General features: G+C 42.1%; 1 protein-coding gene across 1 annotated transcript in view; it reads left to right on the top strand.

Moving 5' to 3' along the window:
• Positions 1–4,369: 4,369 nt before the first annotated feature.
• Positions 4,370–17,787, top strand: part of ASAH1 (N-acylsphingosine amidohydrolase 1) — a 36,636-nt gene continuing 23,218 nt past the window's right edge. Inside the window, exon 1 of the mRNA XM_084759335.1 lies at positions 4,370–4,621. Within this exon, the coding sequence (XP_084615461.1) occupies positions 4,544–4,621 (78 nt within the window). The 5' untranslated portion in view covers positions 4,370–4,543. The remainder of the gene's footprint in view (positions 4,622–17,787) is intronic.

The following is a 17,787-nucleotide window of genomic DNA, read 5'->3' as shown; positions in this document are numbered from 1 at the left end:
TGATACGAGCAGCTGAGTAACACCCAAGCCAAGCATGTTGGCAAGAGGAACAGAGTAATTTAAAATGTCTGAGGCCAGGCAGGGCCCATCCCCAGAGGGATAAGGTCCTAACCTCATTGAAAGCCAGTAGCTGCAACATGACAGGATTGGAATTGAGATCTGTGAAACATCCAAGTATACGACAGCAGACAGTAGACTCTGGCCTAATGGGAAACTATATTTTAAAGTCTCAAGATAGTCACTGGATTTACATTTTGCCTCCCATTTTTCCCTTTCTCTTGTAAGGCTGAGGCCTCCAGTAGACAAGAATCATTTATCCAATATTTTCCGAGCACCTCTATTAAGCATTCAATCTTTACTGAGAGAATAAATTTATTACAAACACACTAGCAACAATTTGCTGAAGCATTAAGTAGATAATTATCATAATGTATATAAAATATGGCAGTTTATAAAGGTAGAACAGTTTACCTATTGTAGGTTTTGAGGTGAAAAAAAAAAAAACCTCAGTGTTGAGGGTGTAGCCCAGTGGTAAATAAAGTTCATGTTCAAATTGTACAAGGTTCTGTCTCACATAAAAATAATACATAAGTAATATTGTAGTCAGAAGTATATCTCATTAAGAAAAACTTTTTTAAAGTGGCTCTTCAAATATGACATATTTGAATTATCATCAATTCAATATTACTTAAAATGTTTCACAAAGAAATAAGAATTTAGTGAAAATAGAAAGATAATTGTTAAAACCTTTATTTTAACATTTATAGAGGGACAACAGATTAAATGTGTGCACTAAATTTTTAGTTTTGTAATGGGAAAAAAATTACCACTTTATCTCAAGCTGAGGTAATGTTTTACATTTTTAAATCCAAAAGTTAAGCGAAACAAAACAAAAACAACCCAAGTAACTCATGGTATGGTAAAGCAACTACAAGAAAGAAAATCTAAGAATTTTATTTGACCTCTGATTTTTGAGTTTTCATCTCTATTCTTTCCTGAAAGACAGACAAAAACAACAACAACAACAACAAAAACCCCAAACTCTTAAAACACATATCACATTCTAAATGTACTAGGCCTTTTAAAATTAAATATAGTTAATTTCTTTGAGATAATGACAAAAAGCCCCACAGGTTGACTACAAAGCTCCAGGGCTGCAGCTCTGGGATTACATGCATGTAAAATGTACCCAGTGCCTCTAAACTTTTTTGCTCCTAAAAAACATATATATTTAAATTTGTTAAATTCTTCTGTTAAAACATTTACTTTTCAAATTGATATATAATCTCCATATTCCCTACCTTCTCGTATACTGTTGTACACTATCAATACGTATTCAATCACGTCATCCTTCTGGGTAAATGCTATGTTTCATTTAGGGTGGGGTAACCGGGTTACAAGCACTGTAAACCAAAGCTCCACCTGGGGAATCAAGGAATTTAGGTAGGAGATTCAGAAGTCTATGGCTTGCCAAGAACTTCAGCTATTCCTATACACCATTTAAATACTTACGCTGACTTCTGCATACTAAACAGGTTATCCAACTCTCAGACAACTCTTCTTCAGAAAGTTTGAATCACCTTTTCTACGCACATAATTATTCATATACACATTAAAATGTCGTTTCTCTAAATATATCAGTGTGCTTAAATCCCCATCAAGTTTCCTGTAACCACAGATCTTGATTAGACCTTCTGTACACCTTTAGCATTGAAGAATTGAGTAGATTAAAACCACAACAAAGATTAGACACCTGTAATATTAAAGTTGACAGGCTGAGTGTGTTCTAGTCTACACTTTGCCTCAAAAAGTAAAAAGCGGGCTAGGGATAGAAATCACCAATATAACCTCCCAAAGCATTTACTAAGTCCTCAGTTCAATGCCCAGCACTCAAAAAAAGAGGTGTGTGTGTGTGTGTGTGTGTGTGTGTGTGTGTGTATGAGACATACATAACATGATCTTCTCTCAAGGAACTAGATTTAAGATTTAATTTATCTGAAAAGAAAAATCAATAGCATATGGTAGGCTTTGAAAGTTATTTATATGAAGACTGTGCATAAGGCTACCATTTCAATTTAGGTGAACTTTCTTTACAAAGAATCTAAGTTTAAGTTTGTTAGATCACCTAACTATAAAACACTATGTCACAAGTAAAAGATATCTTTGGTGACACACTGAAAATGCTTTCGGTAGAAAATAAGGCGAATTAATCAATTAGCGTTTTGGTTTGGTAATGGCTACATAAAAACGGGACTCACTACTTCTGACCCTTGGTTTAGGCTTCACAGTAAGCCAGCAGGTTGAAGACTGTCAACGCTCCCTGTGTGAAGTCCCACTCCTTACAAAGCTCTTAACTTCCATCTGCTTGCCTTTCTCTGCCTCTGACCTAACTTACTTCTCCCTCGCTCTTCAGCCCCAGCCACACAGGCTTTTCTGGTGTAGCTGAATATGCTAGACGCTTTAAAACACTAACAATCATGCCTGCACACTTCTCTGGTTTCTGACTAATGTCCTTGTTTTTTGTTTGCTTTTGTTTTGTTTCTATAAAATGCTTTTATTTTGAAAGCATTTATAAGAATATCTACATTCTTTCCTCGGTTTTGGGTTAGCATGAAGAAACGAGCGTTGAAAGTCCTGAAGTAGCTGCACTCACTACTCTAGTTGTAGCCCTTCCCTTGATAAAGGTGTATTCTTAACTTACAGGCAAAACGTGAAACTGCACAGTGATGCAGACCGGCAGAATGCCTTGATGTAGTAGGCACCATGTAATCTTTACATCAGATTAAGCATATCTCCTCAAACATTTTATCAAGTAATGGTAAACAGCTCTCTGTTCCTTCACATTGTCCCTGTTCGTCCTCTGCACCACGGAAGCCAGCTGTCCCCAGGACACTTTCCTGGATGTTGACAAGGCTAATTCCCACCACTTAGTGTTCAGACCTCCCCTTCTCAAAAACTGTCTGTCCTGCCTGGCTGGTAACAATTCTAAACCCCTTCCTAGCTTCTACGTTCTCTCTGTAGCATTGACAGCCTCTGTTTCCTTTTTTACAAATTATCCTCAGATGCATGGTGTTTGCTATTTCCTGTCTAGTAAGTTTCATAACTTGGTGTCTTTTGTTGCTTCCTCATTCCCAGAGTCCTAGGAATGTGTGTTTTCTTTGTTTTGGAGATGATATACTGCTGTGTTGTCTAGGCATGTCTGAAGCCCTAGAGTCAGTGACTGAAGACAGCTTTCTGCCTCAGACCCCTGAGTGTGGGGTATACAGGCATCCTCAGTGTCCCCCTTCAAAAGTATTTTCCGATCTTGCTTACCTAAGCGGGAACCTAAGTGTATCTTAATCCTGCGCTGTGTTTAAACACCTAAACTTCCTCAAAGAATACAACTTATTTATCATCTGCCTCAAAATTCAGGTGGTGGAAAACCACATCAATTTCCAATTTTCCAACCTTCAACTACAATCACACACACACACACACACACACACACACACACACACACACATACACACACACGGAAAAAGAAATACTCAGATCCCCAGCATCGGGATGGGGTGAGGATTAAATAGGATTTTAATTGTCCTGAGTGAGTTTTAATGAAGCATTAAAAAAAAAAAAAAACCCAACCCCAAGACCCCTCAAAATTTCTTGAGATATAGGTTGTCGAAGCAGAGTCTAGAAGGCAAATTTTCCTGTTAGATTTTTAGGTAACTCACCCTATTATGGCAAGCCTTGTCCAAGGATGGTCTGAAAGCCAAGCAAGTATTGTGCTTCCGTCGATCTACTTTTCAGAAGTAGGCCACCTACCTGTTCTAGGTTTAGGTCAGCTCAGCCAACCTGACATCTCATGAGCTAACCGAGTAACTTAAAAACACTGATGAAGGTTCCACCTCTTCGACCTCTCCAACCCCGGACATAAAAGCAAGAAATTAAAAATCCAAATCCAAGGATTTAGTAGTGCATAAAAATCCCCTGTGGAAAATCCACAGCCTAGAGTACCCGAGAAATGAAACTTCCAGGTCCTGGCCCTGTCCACCCTGGCTGTGACCCCTCGGGCAGGATGGATGAATAGGGTAACTCACTTGGGACCAGCCTTCCCCAGAGGGCAAACTGGGTCTGACCTTATGCAATGAGACAGTCCGTTTGGTGGGCTTAGGAACCGTGGCTCCTAGAAGCTAATGTCTCCGGAGTCAGTGGGAGTCCCGCCCCCAGGCAGCCTCCAGCACTCCACGTCCAGCCCAAGCCCTAGTGGTTTAGGCGGGAGAAGTCCAAAGGGAAGCTGGAAGTCCCGCCCCGGGGCGTGGCTAAGGCTGGGCGAAACCACTTCCTGGAGTACCGGGGGCGCAGCCCCTCTCTGGCCCTGTGCACGGACTCCGCTCTGGGGACTGGGCCTGCCTGCGGCGCCTCCAGTCTCTGGCTAGTCTCCCTCCGTGCGTGGTGTAGCCCGGGGTCGCTGGTCACGCGTGGAGGTGCGGCCTGTCCAGGCGGAGGTGGTCCCTGTCGGCTTTGCTGCGGGAGTCCCTTGGAGCTGCTGGCAGCTAGGAAGATGCTGGGCCGAAGTCTCTTCACCTGGGTCCTCCTGGCCACGGCTGTCACCTGCGCCCAGGCGCAGCATGTGCCACCGGTGGGTGAACTCCAGCCGAGTCGCAGATTGGGTGCAGGTGCTGGGGGGGGGGGGGGGGGCGGCACAGCTGTGGCGGGGCGGTCGGGGCGAGAGCCACCTGCTTGTGGGCTGCATCTTTCGGGGGTGCCTGTGGTTTGGTCCCGCTGAGTGTGGGTGCAAACCCGCCTTGTGAGCCCCAGGCGAAGTCGCTTTGGTGCTGTCTGGACAAAGTACACATTTTAGGGAAGTTCTAGCCTTCATGAGCGACTGGGTAGGATTCCTGCATTATCCACTCTTGGTATTAATATTTGAACTACCACCAGCTGTAGGCAGAACTCTCTAGAGAAAAAGCTGCCGATTCCCTGACGACTTTGACATATTCTGCCTGGTTATCAAGTGCTTTTTCTCCTGAAGAAGTCCTCGCAGGATGCTGTGGGTTACTTGCAGTCTTAGCCCAGATTGTGTGGGCTATCCCCTCCATCCCACACCCCCACCCCACAAACTGCTCTGGCAGTGGCCTTCACGCCCAGTCATGGAATGTCTGTCCCGTGGTGCTGCGCCACCAAGTCACAAGACTAGAGATTTTATTTTATATAACCGCAAGAGACAGTGAGGGACTACTAGCATGACTCTTTCCTTTAATGCAGGAGGAAGTAGCCCTAGAGTGAAAATCTAGCCAGAGGTCACAAACGTTCCCAGAAACTTTCAGCCTCTTGGCCACATTCTGACACTGATGTTAAAGAGCTGAAGGCTATTTTGTTACTGGCAAATGTGATAACTGTAAACCTAGATATATCTTACCTGAGGCAGTTGAATAAAAAAACAATTTTATATGTGTGCAGTAATATAAATGCATATGTAAAAATGTTTTTAAACAACAACAACAAAACAAAGACAAAGGGCAGGATATTACTCAGCTGCTAGAATAGGGACTTAGCATCTAAGAGTAGAAGGCAGAATAGTGTAAAGAATCATTTCAGTGACAAAAACACGTATAGTATGTAGAAAAGGTTGAAAGATTGTAATAAACGAGGAGTGGTAGATCATGCCTTTAATCCCAGCATGAAGGAGGCAGAGGCAAGTGGATCTCTGAGTTTGAAGCCAACCTGGTCCTCAAAGGGAGTCTAGGACAGGCAAGGCTACACAGAGAAACCTTGTATCAAACAAACAAACAAACAAACGAAGAAGAAAGAAAGGAAGGTTATAAGGAAAAGAAAATGTGTGCTCTAGTGTAGACAATTAATTTCAGAGCTACATTGGGAGTGAGAATTGTTAAAGGATTTGATATTGTGAGGACAATGCTGTGCCTTTTGTCCAAAGATTACCAGAATGACATGTTAATAGTTGAGTAAATTAGGTTTTGTGTTTGAAGGGAAGGACTGATACTCACCTTTTCAACCATTTGTTAAATAACTAAAACAAAATACAACAAAACAAAAATACTTGTTAGGGAGTTGGACTTAATCCAGGATTTGTTCAAAGCTCCGTATCTTTAGAAAGTTGAGCAATTCCTGCATAACAAGTAGCATTCTTCCACTTAGCAGAAGAAGAGTGGTTTTGTGGGTTTCTGTTTGGAATTTTATTTCTTTTTTGAGACAGCGTTTTTCCGTGTAGCCCTGGGCTGTCCTGAAACATGCTGTGTAGACCAGGCTGGCCTCAAACTCAGAGATCCATCTGCCCCTCCTCCCTGCGCCACCACCTGGCTGTGTTTTGTGTTTTGAGCTTCACAGTACTCTATCACTGTGTAGACAAACTCATGACATAAGCTTGCTTTGTCTCATTTTAATTTCTCTGAGGAACTTAATTCTCTGTGCTTGTTTGTGTCCGAAAGCAGAACACTCAACATCCATCTGCGGTTTTCCAGGTCTGTGAGGTGTTAATTCATGCCCAGCAGTGAACTCAGAACTTTCATGCACTGGGTAGCTGTTTTGTTTGTTTGCTTTGATTCTTTCTTAATCCTTTGTTTTTAAGCAAAGCTGTTTTCTTGTTGGTTTCCTCATTTGGTTTTTTCAGTGCTGGGTTGCTCACTCAGGACCTGACATGTACTCTAGGCAAATACTGAACACCGAGCCCAAGTGCCTAACCTAGCCCAAGCAAAATATTTCATTGTCTTCAAAATAAGAAAAAATTAATAGCACTCCAGTTGTTTTAATAATATTTTACTCAGTACAATGTGTATCACAATCTGGTCAGTTTACTAGTATCTAATTAAGAAAATGTTTGCGCAGGTCTCCAGTGAAATGAGAAAAAATAAGAGTAAAACAAGAGTTCGTGATTTCCTTTTATTCTGGCTTATGGCCATTTTATTGTCATTGAACTGTTCTCATTATAATAATCACAAAGTCAGATGTGCCATGGAGGAGATTTATTTTGTTTTTAAAATCTTCACTTATAGAGGGGGGTAAAAAACTCTTTTTGTGCTGAGGCACTGTTAAAATTTTTACTGATCTTGAAAATATTGGGACCCAATTTTCAAAAGGCCCTTGCCAGCTGCCTGGAAGACTGGTGGCTTTATTTTCTGACAGATTGGAAGACAGTTGTTTTGAGGGTTTTGTTGCTTGTTTGTTTGGTTTTTTGTTTTTGTTTTTGTTTTTTTAAGTTTGAATCATTATATGAATGGTAAACTACAGTACAGCCTTGTAGTAACCAAATATATTTCAAAATAGCCATTGATAAATTTGGATGAGGGCCAGCTTTAAATGACAAATGAGTTACTTGGTGTGGAACACTGGCTGGGTTTTTTAGTTTTATGTTTGAGGCTTTTTTCACTATATATAATTGAAGGTTATCTTAAGTTATCCTTCACTATTATGTCTATGAAGACGCCATTGAGATATTGTGTGATGGAAACAGCTAGTAGAGAAAAGTCCAGATAATGAGCCAGGGCATGGGAAGTCTAAGCATAATGAGAATATTTGGCCATTGGCGCAGGGAGGCTCTTCTCCAAAGAGTATAAATGAGAAGATGAGAAGCAGCCAAGAGCTTAGTGAGTTTCCCATGTATGTGCCAAGTAAAGAGGAGCCAGGCAAAGTTCATGCGACGGCCCTAATGGGAGAGTTTAGTGTGACAGGACAGTCAAAGAAGGGAAGGAGACGGGTGACTTCTTTTAAATACCATTGAGAACGAAGTGTCTATTCTGGTTGGAGATTAAAGGTTAATGGCTATCTTATTCTGAGTAGTGTGGGACAGACAATCACAGCAGGATGAAGAGTGATTGCCCAGAAAGGCACTACAGTGAGAGGAACGACTGTTCTCAGTAACGAACCTGAGCAGATCCAGAAGATATAACCCTGAGCATATGATTGAGTAATTGCTAAAAGGAGCTGATTTTTTTTTTTTATGCCAGTTTCGAATGTGTGTGGTGAAACTGTTGACATTAGCAGTGGCTTAAACAATGCTTCCATTAATCTCATAAGCCCTAGATGGTTTTGTCTACGTTGATGTACTACAAAGGAAAGATTCACAGGTATAATCTGTTCTCTTAAGTGCTGCGAGAGCCCTTCCCTAACACTGGCTTTGAGTCAGCAAACTCGTCGGTAAACTAGCCTGCTGCCCTCTTAGGCCATTGATTCACCCTTTGTTTATTTAAATATCAATAGCATACTCTGGTACATCCAGTTAGAGCCCAGAAGACATGAGAGCAGCCATGTCTTCATCTGAATTACGTTTGTAAGAAACATGCCCTTTTACTCAGGAAGTGTCCATCCTGTAGCCCTGCCTGTCTTCCAGTTTGAGGTCCTTCTCCAGCCTTCCTGGTGCTCGGCTTATTCGCCCGTGCCATTGCACCTGAGGTAAAAATTTGTGTATTATAAGAATCATATTTTTCATTGTCATTCTCATTAATCTTGTAGGATTTGAATATTTATTTTTTTAAAGATATATTTATTTATTACGTATACGGTGTTCTGCCTGCATGTACACCTGCACGCCAGAAGATCTCGTTATAGGTGGTTGCTGGAATTGAATTCAGGACCTTTGGAAGAGCAGTGAGTCCTCTTAACCTCTGGGTCATCTCTCCAGCCCAGATTTGAATATTTAAAGGACAAATGTTGCCATTGTTTAAAGATATGGAATGTTCAGTGACTCCTTAATGAAATAATTTTTATTTGGTTGGTCATTTTTATTTTTTTAATGATTTTAAAATTTTAGTTGTTATGTGCATGTGTACGTGTGTGTGTGTGTGTGTGTGTGTGTGTGTGTGTGTATGTGTGTGTGTGTGTGTGTGTGTGTGTAGGATGAGGAGGAGATCAGAGGGTATCAGATCACCTAGCACTGGATTTACAGGTGGCTGCCTGGTGGAAATGCTGGGAATCAAACTCAAAGTCCTCTGCAAGAACAGTATGTGGTCTTAACTCCTGAACCATCTCTCCAGCCCTTGTGTGTTGTTTTTAATATGGCTGTTATAGTCAGTCGCTCTGTAATTATAATTTTCCTAATGAGTGTGGAGGACATAAAAACTGATTCATTTTGAATAAATTAAAGTTGCTATCAGATACGAAGAAAATCATGAAAAACCACTTTTGTGCTGATGAGGTGACACATGACTGTCATCCCAGCACCTAAGAGGCTGCGGCAAGAAAAACGGGCATTCAGGGTCAGCCTGGGCTCCTCAGCTAAATTCTTCCTCAACCGTTCGTACTTTTTGTTGTTTGTTTGTTGTTTCTCCCATTGCTAATACGTTAAAGCTTTGCTTGTCTTTGCCTTAGGTAGCAACACAAAAGGGGCTTTCTGGGGGTAGGAGTGGAGAGCACTAAGACACTGCGATTCTTTCTTTCTGCTTTTTTATTCACATTATATCCCAATAGTTAATCCCCTCAAGTTCTTATCTTCCCATTCCCACCCTCCCTCCCCCCTTCTGCCCTTCCTCCAGGCCTCCATCAGAGGGGCCTCTCTTTCCCTCACCATCTGGCCACAGTCCATTTGGTCTCATCTGGATAGCCTGCATTCCCTTCCTCTGTGTGCCTACAAGGCCTTTTACTGCCAAGGGGGCAGTGATCAAATCGTGGGCACCAGAGGCTTGTCAGAGGTTCAGCGGCAGTTCCCACCCTCCACCAATGTGAAGAATTAGCTGTCCATCAGCTGAGTCTGAAGAGGCGGTCTAGTTTCTCTGCATGCATTGTCCTTGGTTGGTGCATCAGTTTGTGCAAGCCCTACTGTGTCCAGATCTAGCCTTGATCATCTCCCTGTGGTGCTCCTTCCATCCCCCAACTCTTGCTTTACAGCTCTCAGTGCTTTGCCCAGAGGCCAGCCAGCTTCGAGTATCTGTCCGGATCCCCCGCTGGTTGGAGTCTCTCAGAGGACATCTATGTTGGGTTAATACCTGCTTTTTTGTTTTGTTTTGTTTGTTTGTTTCTTGTTTCTTGAGACAGGGTTTCTCTATTGTAGCCTTGGCTGTCCTGGACTCACTTTGTAGACCAGGTTGGCCTCGAACTCACAGCGATCCACCTGCCTCTGCCTCCTGAGTGCTGGGATTAAAGGTGTGTGCACCACCACACCTGGCCCAATATCTGCTTATAAGTGAGTATATGCCATGCACGTCTTTCTGGGTCTAGGTTACGTCATCAGGATGATCTTTTCTAGTTCCATCCATTTGCCTGCAGACTTCAAGATTTCCTTGTTTTTAATAGCTGAGTAGCATTCCATTGTGTAAATGTACCACAGCTTCTTTATCCATTCCACAGTTGAGGGACATCTAAGTTGTTTCCAGATTCTGGCTATTACGAATAAGGCTGCTATGAAAATAGTTGAGCAAATGTCCTCGTTGTATGGTGGAGCATCTTTTGGGAATATGTCCACCAGTGATATAGCTGGGTCTTGAGGTAGCACTATTTCCAGTTTTCTAAGAAAGTGCCAGATTGATTTCCAAAGTGGTTGTTTGCACTCTCCCCACCCTCACCAGCATGTGCTGTCACTTGACTTTTTTTTTTATCTTAGCCATTCCAATAGGTGTAACATGGATGTAATCTCACAGTCATTTTGATTTGCATTTCCCTGTTGACTAAGGACATTGAACATTTCTGTAAGTGTTTCTCAGCCATTCAGTACTCCTCTGTTGAGAATTCTCTGTTTAGCTCTGTACTGCATTTTTAATTGGATCATTTGGTTTGGTGGTGATTAATTTCTTGAGTTCTTTATATATTTTGGAATTTATCCCTTTATCAGATGCAGGGTTGGTGAAGATCTTTTCCCAGTCTATAGGCTGTCATTTTGTTCTGTTGACAGTGTCCTTTGCCTTACAGAAGCTTTCCAGTTTCATGAAGTCCCATTTATTAATTGTTTACCTTAAAGCCTGAGCTATTGGTGTTCTGCTCAAGAAGTTGTGTCCTGTGCCAATGAACTCAAGGCTCTTCGCCACTTTTTCTTCTAACAGATTTAGTGTGTCTGGTTTTATGTTGAGGTCATTAATCCACTTGGACTTTAGTTTTATGCAGGGTGATAAATAAGGGTCTATTTGCATTTTTCTACACGTACATATCCAGTTAGACCAGCACTATTTGTTAAAGATGCTATCTTTTTTCCATTATGTGGTTTTGGTTTCTTTGTTAAAAATCAAGTATCCATAGGTTTTATTGCTGTTACTCTATAGTACAGCTTGAGATCAGGGATGGAGATTTCTCCAGAAGATATTTTACTGTACAGGATTGTTTTTAGCTATTCTGGGTTTTTTTTTTTCCATATGAAGGTGAGAATTGATAATTCCAAGGTCTGCAAAGAATTGTGTAGGTATTTTGATGGAAATTGCATTGAATCTGTAGGTTGCTTTTGGTAAGATGATCATTTTTACTGTGTTGATTCTCCCAATCCACAAACATGAGAGATCTTTCCATCTTCTGAAATCTTCTTCAATTTCTTTCTTCAGAGACTTGAAGTTTTGTTTGTTTGTTTGTTTGTTTTTCATACCAGTCTTTCATTTGCTTGTTTAGAGTTACACCAAGATACTTTATATTACTTGTGATATCCTGAAGGGTGTAGTTTCCCTAATTTCTTTATAAGCCTGTTTATCATTTGTATACAGGAGGGCTACTGATTTTTTTTTTAAGTTGATTTTGTATCCAGCCATTTTGCTGAAGTTGTTTATCAGCTGTAGGAGTTCCTTGATAGAATTTTTGGGATTACTTATGTATGCTATCATATCATCTGCGAATAATGATAGTTTGACTTCTTCTTTCCTGACTTATATCCTCTTAATCTCCTTTAGTTGTCTTATTGCTCTAGCTAGGACTTAGAGTGCTATATTGAAGAGATACAGAGAGAGTGGACAGCCTTGTCTTTTCCCTGGTTTCGATGGAATTGACTTAAGTTTCTCTCCATTTAGTTTGATGTTGGCTATAGGCTTGTTGTATATTGCCTTTATTATGTTTAGGTGTGTACCTTGTATCCCCGATCTCTCCAAGATTTTTAACATGAGTGAGTATTGGATTTTGTCAAATGCTTTTTGGGCATCTAAGGAGATGATCATGTGTTTTGTTATTTTTTTCTTTCTTTTCAGTTTGTTTATATGGTGGTCTACATTGATGGATTTCCATATATTGAACTACCCCTGCAAGCCTGGGATAAAGTGTACTTGGTCATGGTGGATGATATTTTTGATGTGTTCTTGAGTTCGGATTGCGAGTATTTTATTGAGTATTTTTGCATCAATTTTCTCTTTCTTTATTGGATCTTTATGTGGCTTAGGTACCAAGGTGACTGTTGCTTAATAAAATGAGTATGGTAATGATCCTTCTGTTTCTATTTTGTGCAATAGTTTGATGAGTATTGGTATTAGTTCTTCTTTGAAGGTCTGTTAGAATTCTGTGCTGAAGCCATCTGTCCCCTTTTTGGTTGGGAGACTTTTGATGACTGCTTCTATTTCCTTAGAGGATATAGGACTATTTAATTTGTTTACTTGATGAGACACTGGGAATCTAAATTTCATTTTTTTCTCCCTATGGCAAGGTAGCATAATATACTGACAAACTGCTTACACTGTCCACATAGGGTCTGTTTATAATACTTACCAATTATCTTTCTAAATTTTCTCCACCTTGATAAGGCTGTTTGTTATTAGAACCCCATGAGGTTAAATTCGGCAGAGTGCATAGTAAATGGGATGGTTACTGTTCTTTATCAGAGCTACATAAATCTTGAGGGTGTTTTTCCCTTGAAGTCTACCTTGAGCCTGAAGATGCACCTGTCTTTCATCCTGGTCCCCAAACTAGCCTTCTGTTTAAATGATTTCCATGTTAGTGCCTTTTAATGGGCTGAGATACCAAGGCCTTGAGGCTGTTGCCTTTACCTATTTTTACTCATGTTTATGTTTTGTTCTTACAGCCATACTCTGGTTTCTTTTCATATCATGTAAACCTTTCACCTTTTGTTTTTTAGAGCCAGAATATGTCATTTTCATGTCTGATTATGGCAGCCAGGTTTATTACAGCTCTCAGCCAAGACCCCTACATGTTGCATGACCTGGCTGCTTTTCAGTTTTTATTACTTGGACAGTTCAGCCAGATTATTTCCTAAAAACCCGACTGACCTCTTTCAGTTTCCCTCTTGGGTGTCCAATGTGAAATGGGCCTGTAGTCTGATTTTGTATTAGCTTCGGGTCCCGTGACATGCAAAGGATAGTAGTCACTATGCTTTGTTACTTATTTTCTTAATTGAGTAGTCTAATTCCCATGAAAAGTTCTGAACTATGTTCAGACTACTCTTGGTTAAGAATCAAAATGTTTTGCCGTCCTCTGTGTGCGGATATGGAGGCTAAAGGGTTAACATTACGCACCATCTGTGTTCTCCACTTTGTTTGAGACAAACTCTCTCCCTGAACCATTTTAGCTGTATTGGTTGGCCAGGAAGTCCTCAGGTGTACCCTGCTTTACATACCCTCTGCCCTGGCCTTACAGATGGGTGCCACCATGCCAGGTTTTCTTTGTGGGAGCTGGAGGATAATCGGCTCTCATGCGTGAGCAGCAAGCACTTTGTCCTCCTCAACCCCTAAAGCCCTGCTTTTGCTGTTATGCTGTAGGAAGCTGTGCTGGAACAGGCAAAGCCCTGGACTCCGATATTACCACTGTGTGACCTTCTGTGTGTCACTAATGAAGCTCAGCCCTACATTCTGAACATGACTATACAGTTCCCAGTAATTTGAAATTGAGCAAAAGGACAGAAACAGGGTGTTTATAAATCAAGTCTCTTTTAAGTATTTATTTGTATTTATGTGTGTGTATGCGTATGCCATATGTGTGAGAGGGCCCTCAGAGGCCAGAAGAGGCTCTTGGATACCCTGGCAGTCCAGCCACAGGTGGTTGTACCATGCCGTCTAACATGGGTCCTGGGAATCACACTTGGGTCTCCCCCCTCCTTCCCCTGGAGACAGGGTTTCTCTGTGTAGCCTTGACTATCCTGGACTCACTTTGTAGACCAGGCTGGCCTCAAACTCACGTAGATCCACCTGCCTTTGCTTCCTGAGTGCTGGGATTAAAGGCGTGCGCCACCACACCCAGCACACACTTGGGTCTTTTACAACAGCACTGCGCATGCTTAACTTCCAAGCCATCCACCTCTCAGGTCCAGGATAAACCTAACCAAAGTTTGGCTATTTAGAAGAATTTTATGTTAATAGAAGTAAGAATTGTATTTGTAAAGCTAGTAATTAGTCACCTTACTAAATTATTTGCTTTTTATTTTTATTTGATAATTTTACATGCATGAGTGGTTTGTCTGTGTATGTGTCTGTGTAGCACATATGTGCAGGGCTCATGGAAGCCAAAGAGAGAGTGTCAGATCCCCTGGAACTGGAGTTACAGATGGTAATGAGCTGCCATGTAGGTGCTGAGAAACAGGGTTCCCTTGAAGAGCAGCAGAGCGCTTCACCACTGAGCCATCCCTCCAGCCCCCGCTAAATGATGTTTTGAAAATTCGTATTTGTAGTTGAAGACTGTCTTGAACATAGTATTATTTTTATGGTGTCCGTGCTCAAATCTCTTAGACAAGGGTTAGTGAATTTGGAGCACATATCCTTCACTGTAGTAACCATTTCCCTTTTTGTGTTTCTTCTTTATTGTCTTTTCGCTCTCCTCTCCCCCTCTGTACACATTATGTGTTTAAATGTAGACACGTGCATATGTGGAGGTCAGAGGCCAGCCTTGGTTGTTGGTCCTCACCTTACACCTCGTTTGAGACCAAGTCACTTTGCTATCTTTCCACTGCATATGCCATGCTGGCAGCTCACTACCTTCCCGGGATTCTCCTGGCTTTGTCTCCCATCCCCCTGTAGGAGTGCTGGGCTTACAGCCTCGTGTGCAGTGTGCCCTGCTTGTCATGAGGCATCTCGGAGTTCCTGCTCAGGCCCTCACAGTTGTGTTCCCAGCTGCTGCGATCATCCACTGAGCTGTCCCCTGCCCCCCAGCTCCCCTCCCTTCTTTGTTATTTGAGACAGGATCTCATGTAGCTAGCTTTGAACTCAGTATGTCCTGAGGATGACCTTGAACTCCTGATGTTCCTGCCTACACTTCCCAAAAGCTGGAAATACAGGTGTGCATCATCTTGCCCAGCTTGCAGGAGCTCTTCTTGTTTTAAAGTAGATTCAGACAACTGTAGTTTCAACCATTTAAAAACACCCGACTCCTTCTCTGAAAACCCTCCATATAATGTAAAGGAAAATCATACAACTTAAAGAATTTACAAATATATATCAGGTGTGCATGGGTAAAGAAACGGGATAATTTGGACAGGGGAATGAAAGTTCAGTCTCTCTTGGTCCATTCCTTCTCCATCCCCAGAACAGCCACCCTCAGTTGTTTCTGCTCTTGATTGACTAGATGACTACATGCTCGAGTGTCAGTTCAGCCAGAGCTGCTGTCTCCTGGCACACTAGTTGTTTATAGCTGAGCTTCTTCAATTGATTGTGGCTGTGATATATGGTGTGCGGAAAAAAAAATCAGTTACCTTTCTTCTTTTTCTTTTACTTTCTTTCTTCCTTTTTTTTCCTTTTCTTTCTTTTTTTTAATTTTTTCCAGTTTTTCGAGACAGGGTTTCTCTTGTAGTCCTGGCTGTCCTGGACTCGCTTTGTAGACCAGGCTAGCCTCAAGCTCACTGAGATCCGCCTGCCTCTGCCTCCTGAGTGCTAGGATTGCAGGCGTGCACCACCATGTCCGCCAATAAGTTATCTTTATATGTGTTAGTATGATGATATAGCGGTATGTCACAATTCAGCTCAGGTGTTGCCTGTCTCATGTGCAATTATGGATAAAAAGCCAGAAATCTATGTGAATGCTAATTGGGTAAGGTAACCAGCCTGCAGGTCTCAGTCCCAGAAAGTGGAAACTGGTTAGCCAGATTAGCTCTACTTGTGAGCTCTGAGATTGATTGACAGCCCTGAGCCAGTAGGTGGGAGAGCAGTGAGTATGATCCCCAACATCTGCCTTAGGCCTCCACATGCATACCTTCACACACATGCACACACCACACACCACACACATGAAAACTGGACCAAGTTTTTTCGAGACAGGGTTTCTCAGCATAACCTTGGCTATCCTGGACTCAATTTGTAGACGAGGCTGGCTCTAAGTTCACAGAGACCTACCTGCCTCTGCCTCTCTGAGTGCTGGGATAACAGGTGTGTGCTACCACGCCCAGCTCGAAAAACTATTTTTTAAATAATAAAAATACACAATTAGAGGCCTGAGGAGATAGCTCGGTGGGTAAGAATGCTCGCTATAAAAGCATGAGGGCTAGAACTCAGATCCCCAGCACCCATGTGAAAGCCAGGCGTGACCATGCACACTCAGAATCCCATCTCGGGTGGAGACAGGAGGATTGCTGGGGCTTGCTGGCTAAGCCAGCCCAGCCACAACAGGACTTCCCAGGTTCATAAAAGACTTCTTCTCAAAGAAATAATGCAGACCAAAAGAGGGTGATAGAGTGGGGCTCACAGTGTCCTCCGCTGGCCTTCATAGTGTGTGTGTGTGTGTGTGTGTGTGTGTGTGTGTGTGTGTGTGTGTGTGTGTGTGTTTGTGCGCACTCGCGTGCATATGTGTGCACACACACACAAACAATAAAATAGCTTCAGCATGGTCACAGAATCATACAGTCATCACTGCTATGTAGTTTAGGACAGTTTACTCCTCCAAGAAGAAACCCTACACATTTACCCTACTGGATTTCAACTCCCAGCCATACACAGCCACTTTCAGAACCTCTCTAGAGATTCGCCTGCTCTGCATATTTGAGAGGAAACTATCCAGTGACTAGCGTCTTCTACGTGTTTGTGGTTCGCCCTTCTTATAGCTTGTATTAGTTCTTAATTTCTTCTGGCCAAATAATATCCCATCACAAGACATACCTCATTTTGTCTATCTATTCTGCAGCTGGTGGACATTTGGGCTCTTCCACTTTTTTGCCAGTATGAGTAATGTTCCTGTAATTAGCTCATACAGGTTTTTGTGGGGGTCTGTGTTTCCCAATCTCTTGGGGTATACATAGGATCAGGATTGCTAGGTTTTTGTGTTACTGCTCACCTGTCCGAGGAACTGACAAATGGTTGTGTAGAGCAGCTTTGTACCTTGCTTGCAGCATGAGCGATCCAGTTTCTTCAGGCCCTTAGCAACACTTGCTGTCACTGTCTCATCACAGTAGGCGGTGATGCTGGCCTGTGGCCCCTTTGCTTATTTCTGGAAAAATGTCTATTCCAGTCTTCTGTCCATTAAAAATTTTTTTCTGTGTTTTTTTTAAAATTTTATTAATTTATTCAGATTACAACTCAATTGTTTTCCCATCACTTGTATCCTCCCATTCCTCCCTCCCTCCCACTTTCACCCTATTCCCCTCCCCTAGGTCTATGACCGAGGGGGACCTCCTCCCCCACTATATGGTCATAGGCTATCAAGTCTCATCTTGGTAGCCTGCTTATTCTTTCTTTGAGTGCCACCAGGCCCCCCCCACCTAGAGGATGCGGTCAAATATGGGGCACCAGAGTTCATGTCAAAGTCAGTCCCCGCTTTCCACATAACTATGGAGAATGTCCTGTCCATTGGGTAGATCAGAGTAGGGGTTCAATGTTTACTATTGTATCGTCCTTGGTTAGTGCAATAGTTTGAGCAGACACCCATGGGCCACAATCCAGCCATCACGATGTTCTTCTTGTAGGTTTCTAAGAACTTCTGTCCATTTTTAAAACTGAGTTGCAAGCCAGGCGGTAGTGGCAC

The sequence above is a fragment of the Acomys minous genome, assembly GCF_964271855.1.
Source record: "Acomys minous genome assembly, chromosome: 15".
NCBI classification, from domain to species: domain Eukaryota; kingdom Metazoa; phylum Chordata; class Mammalia; order Rodentia; family Muridae; genus Acomys; species Acomys minous.
Note: the sequence above shows the minus strand (reverse complement) of the source record. Positions and strands in the feature narration are given on the sequence as shown.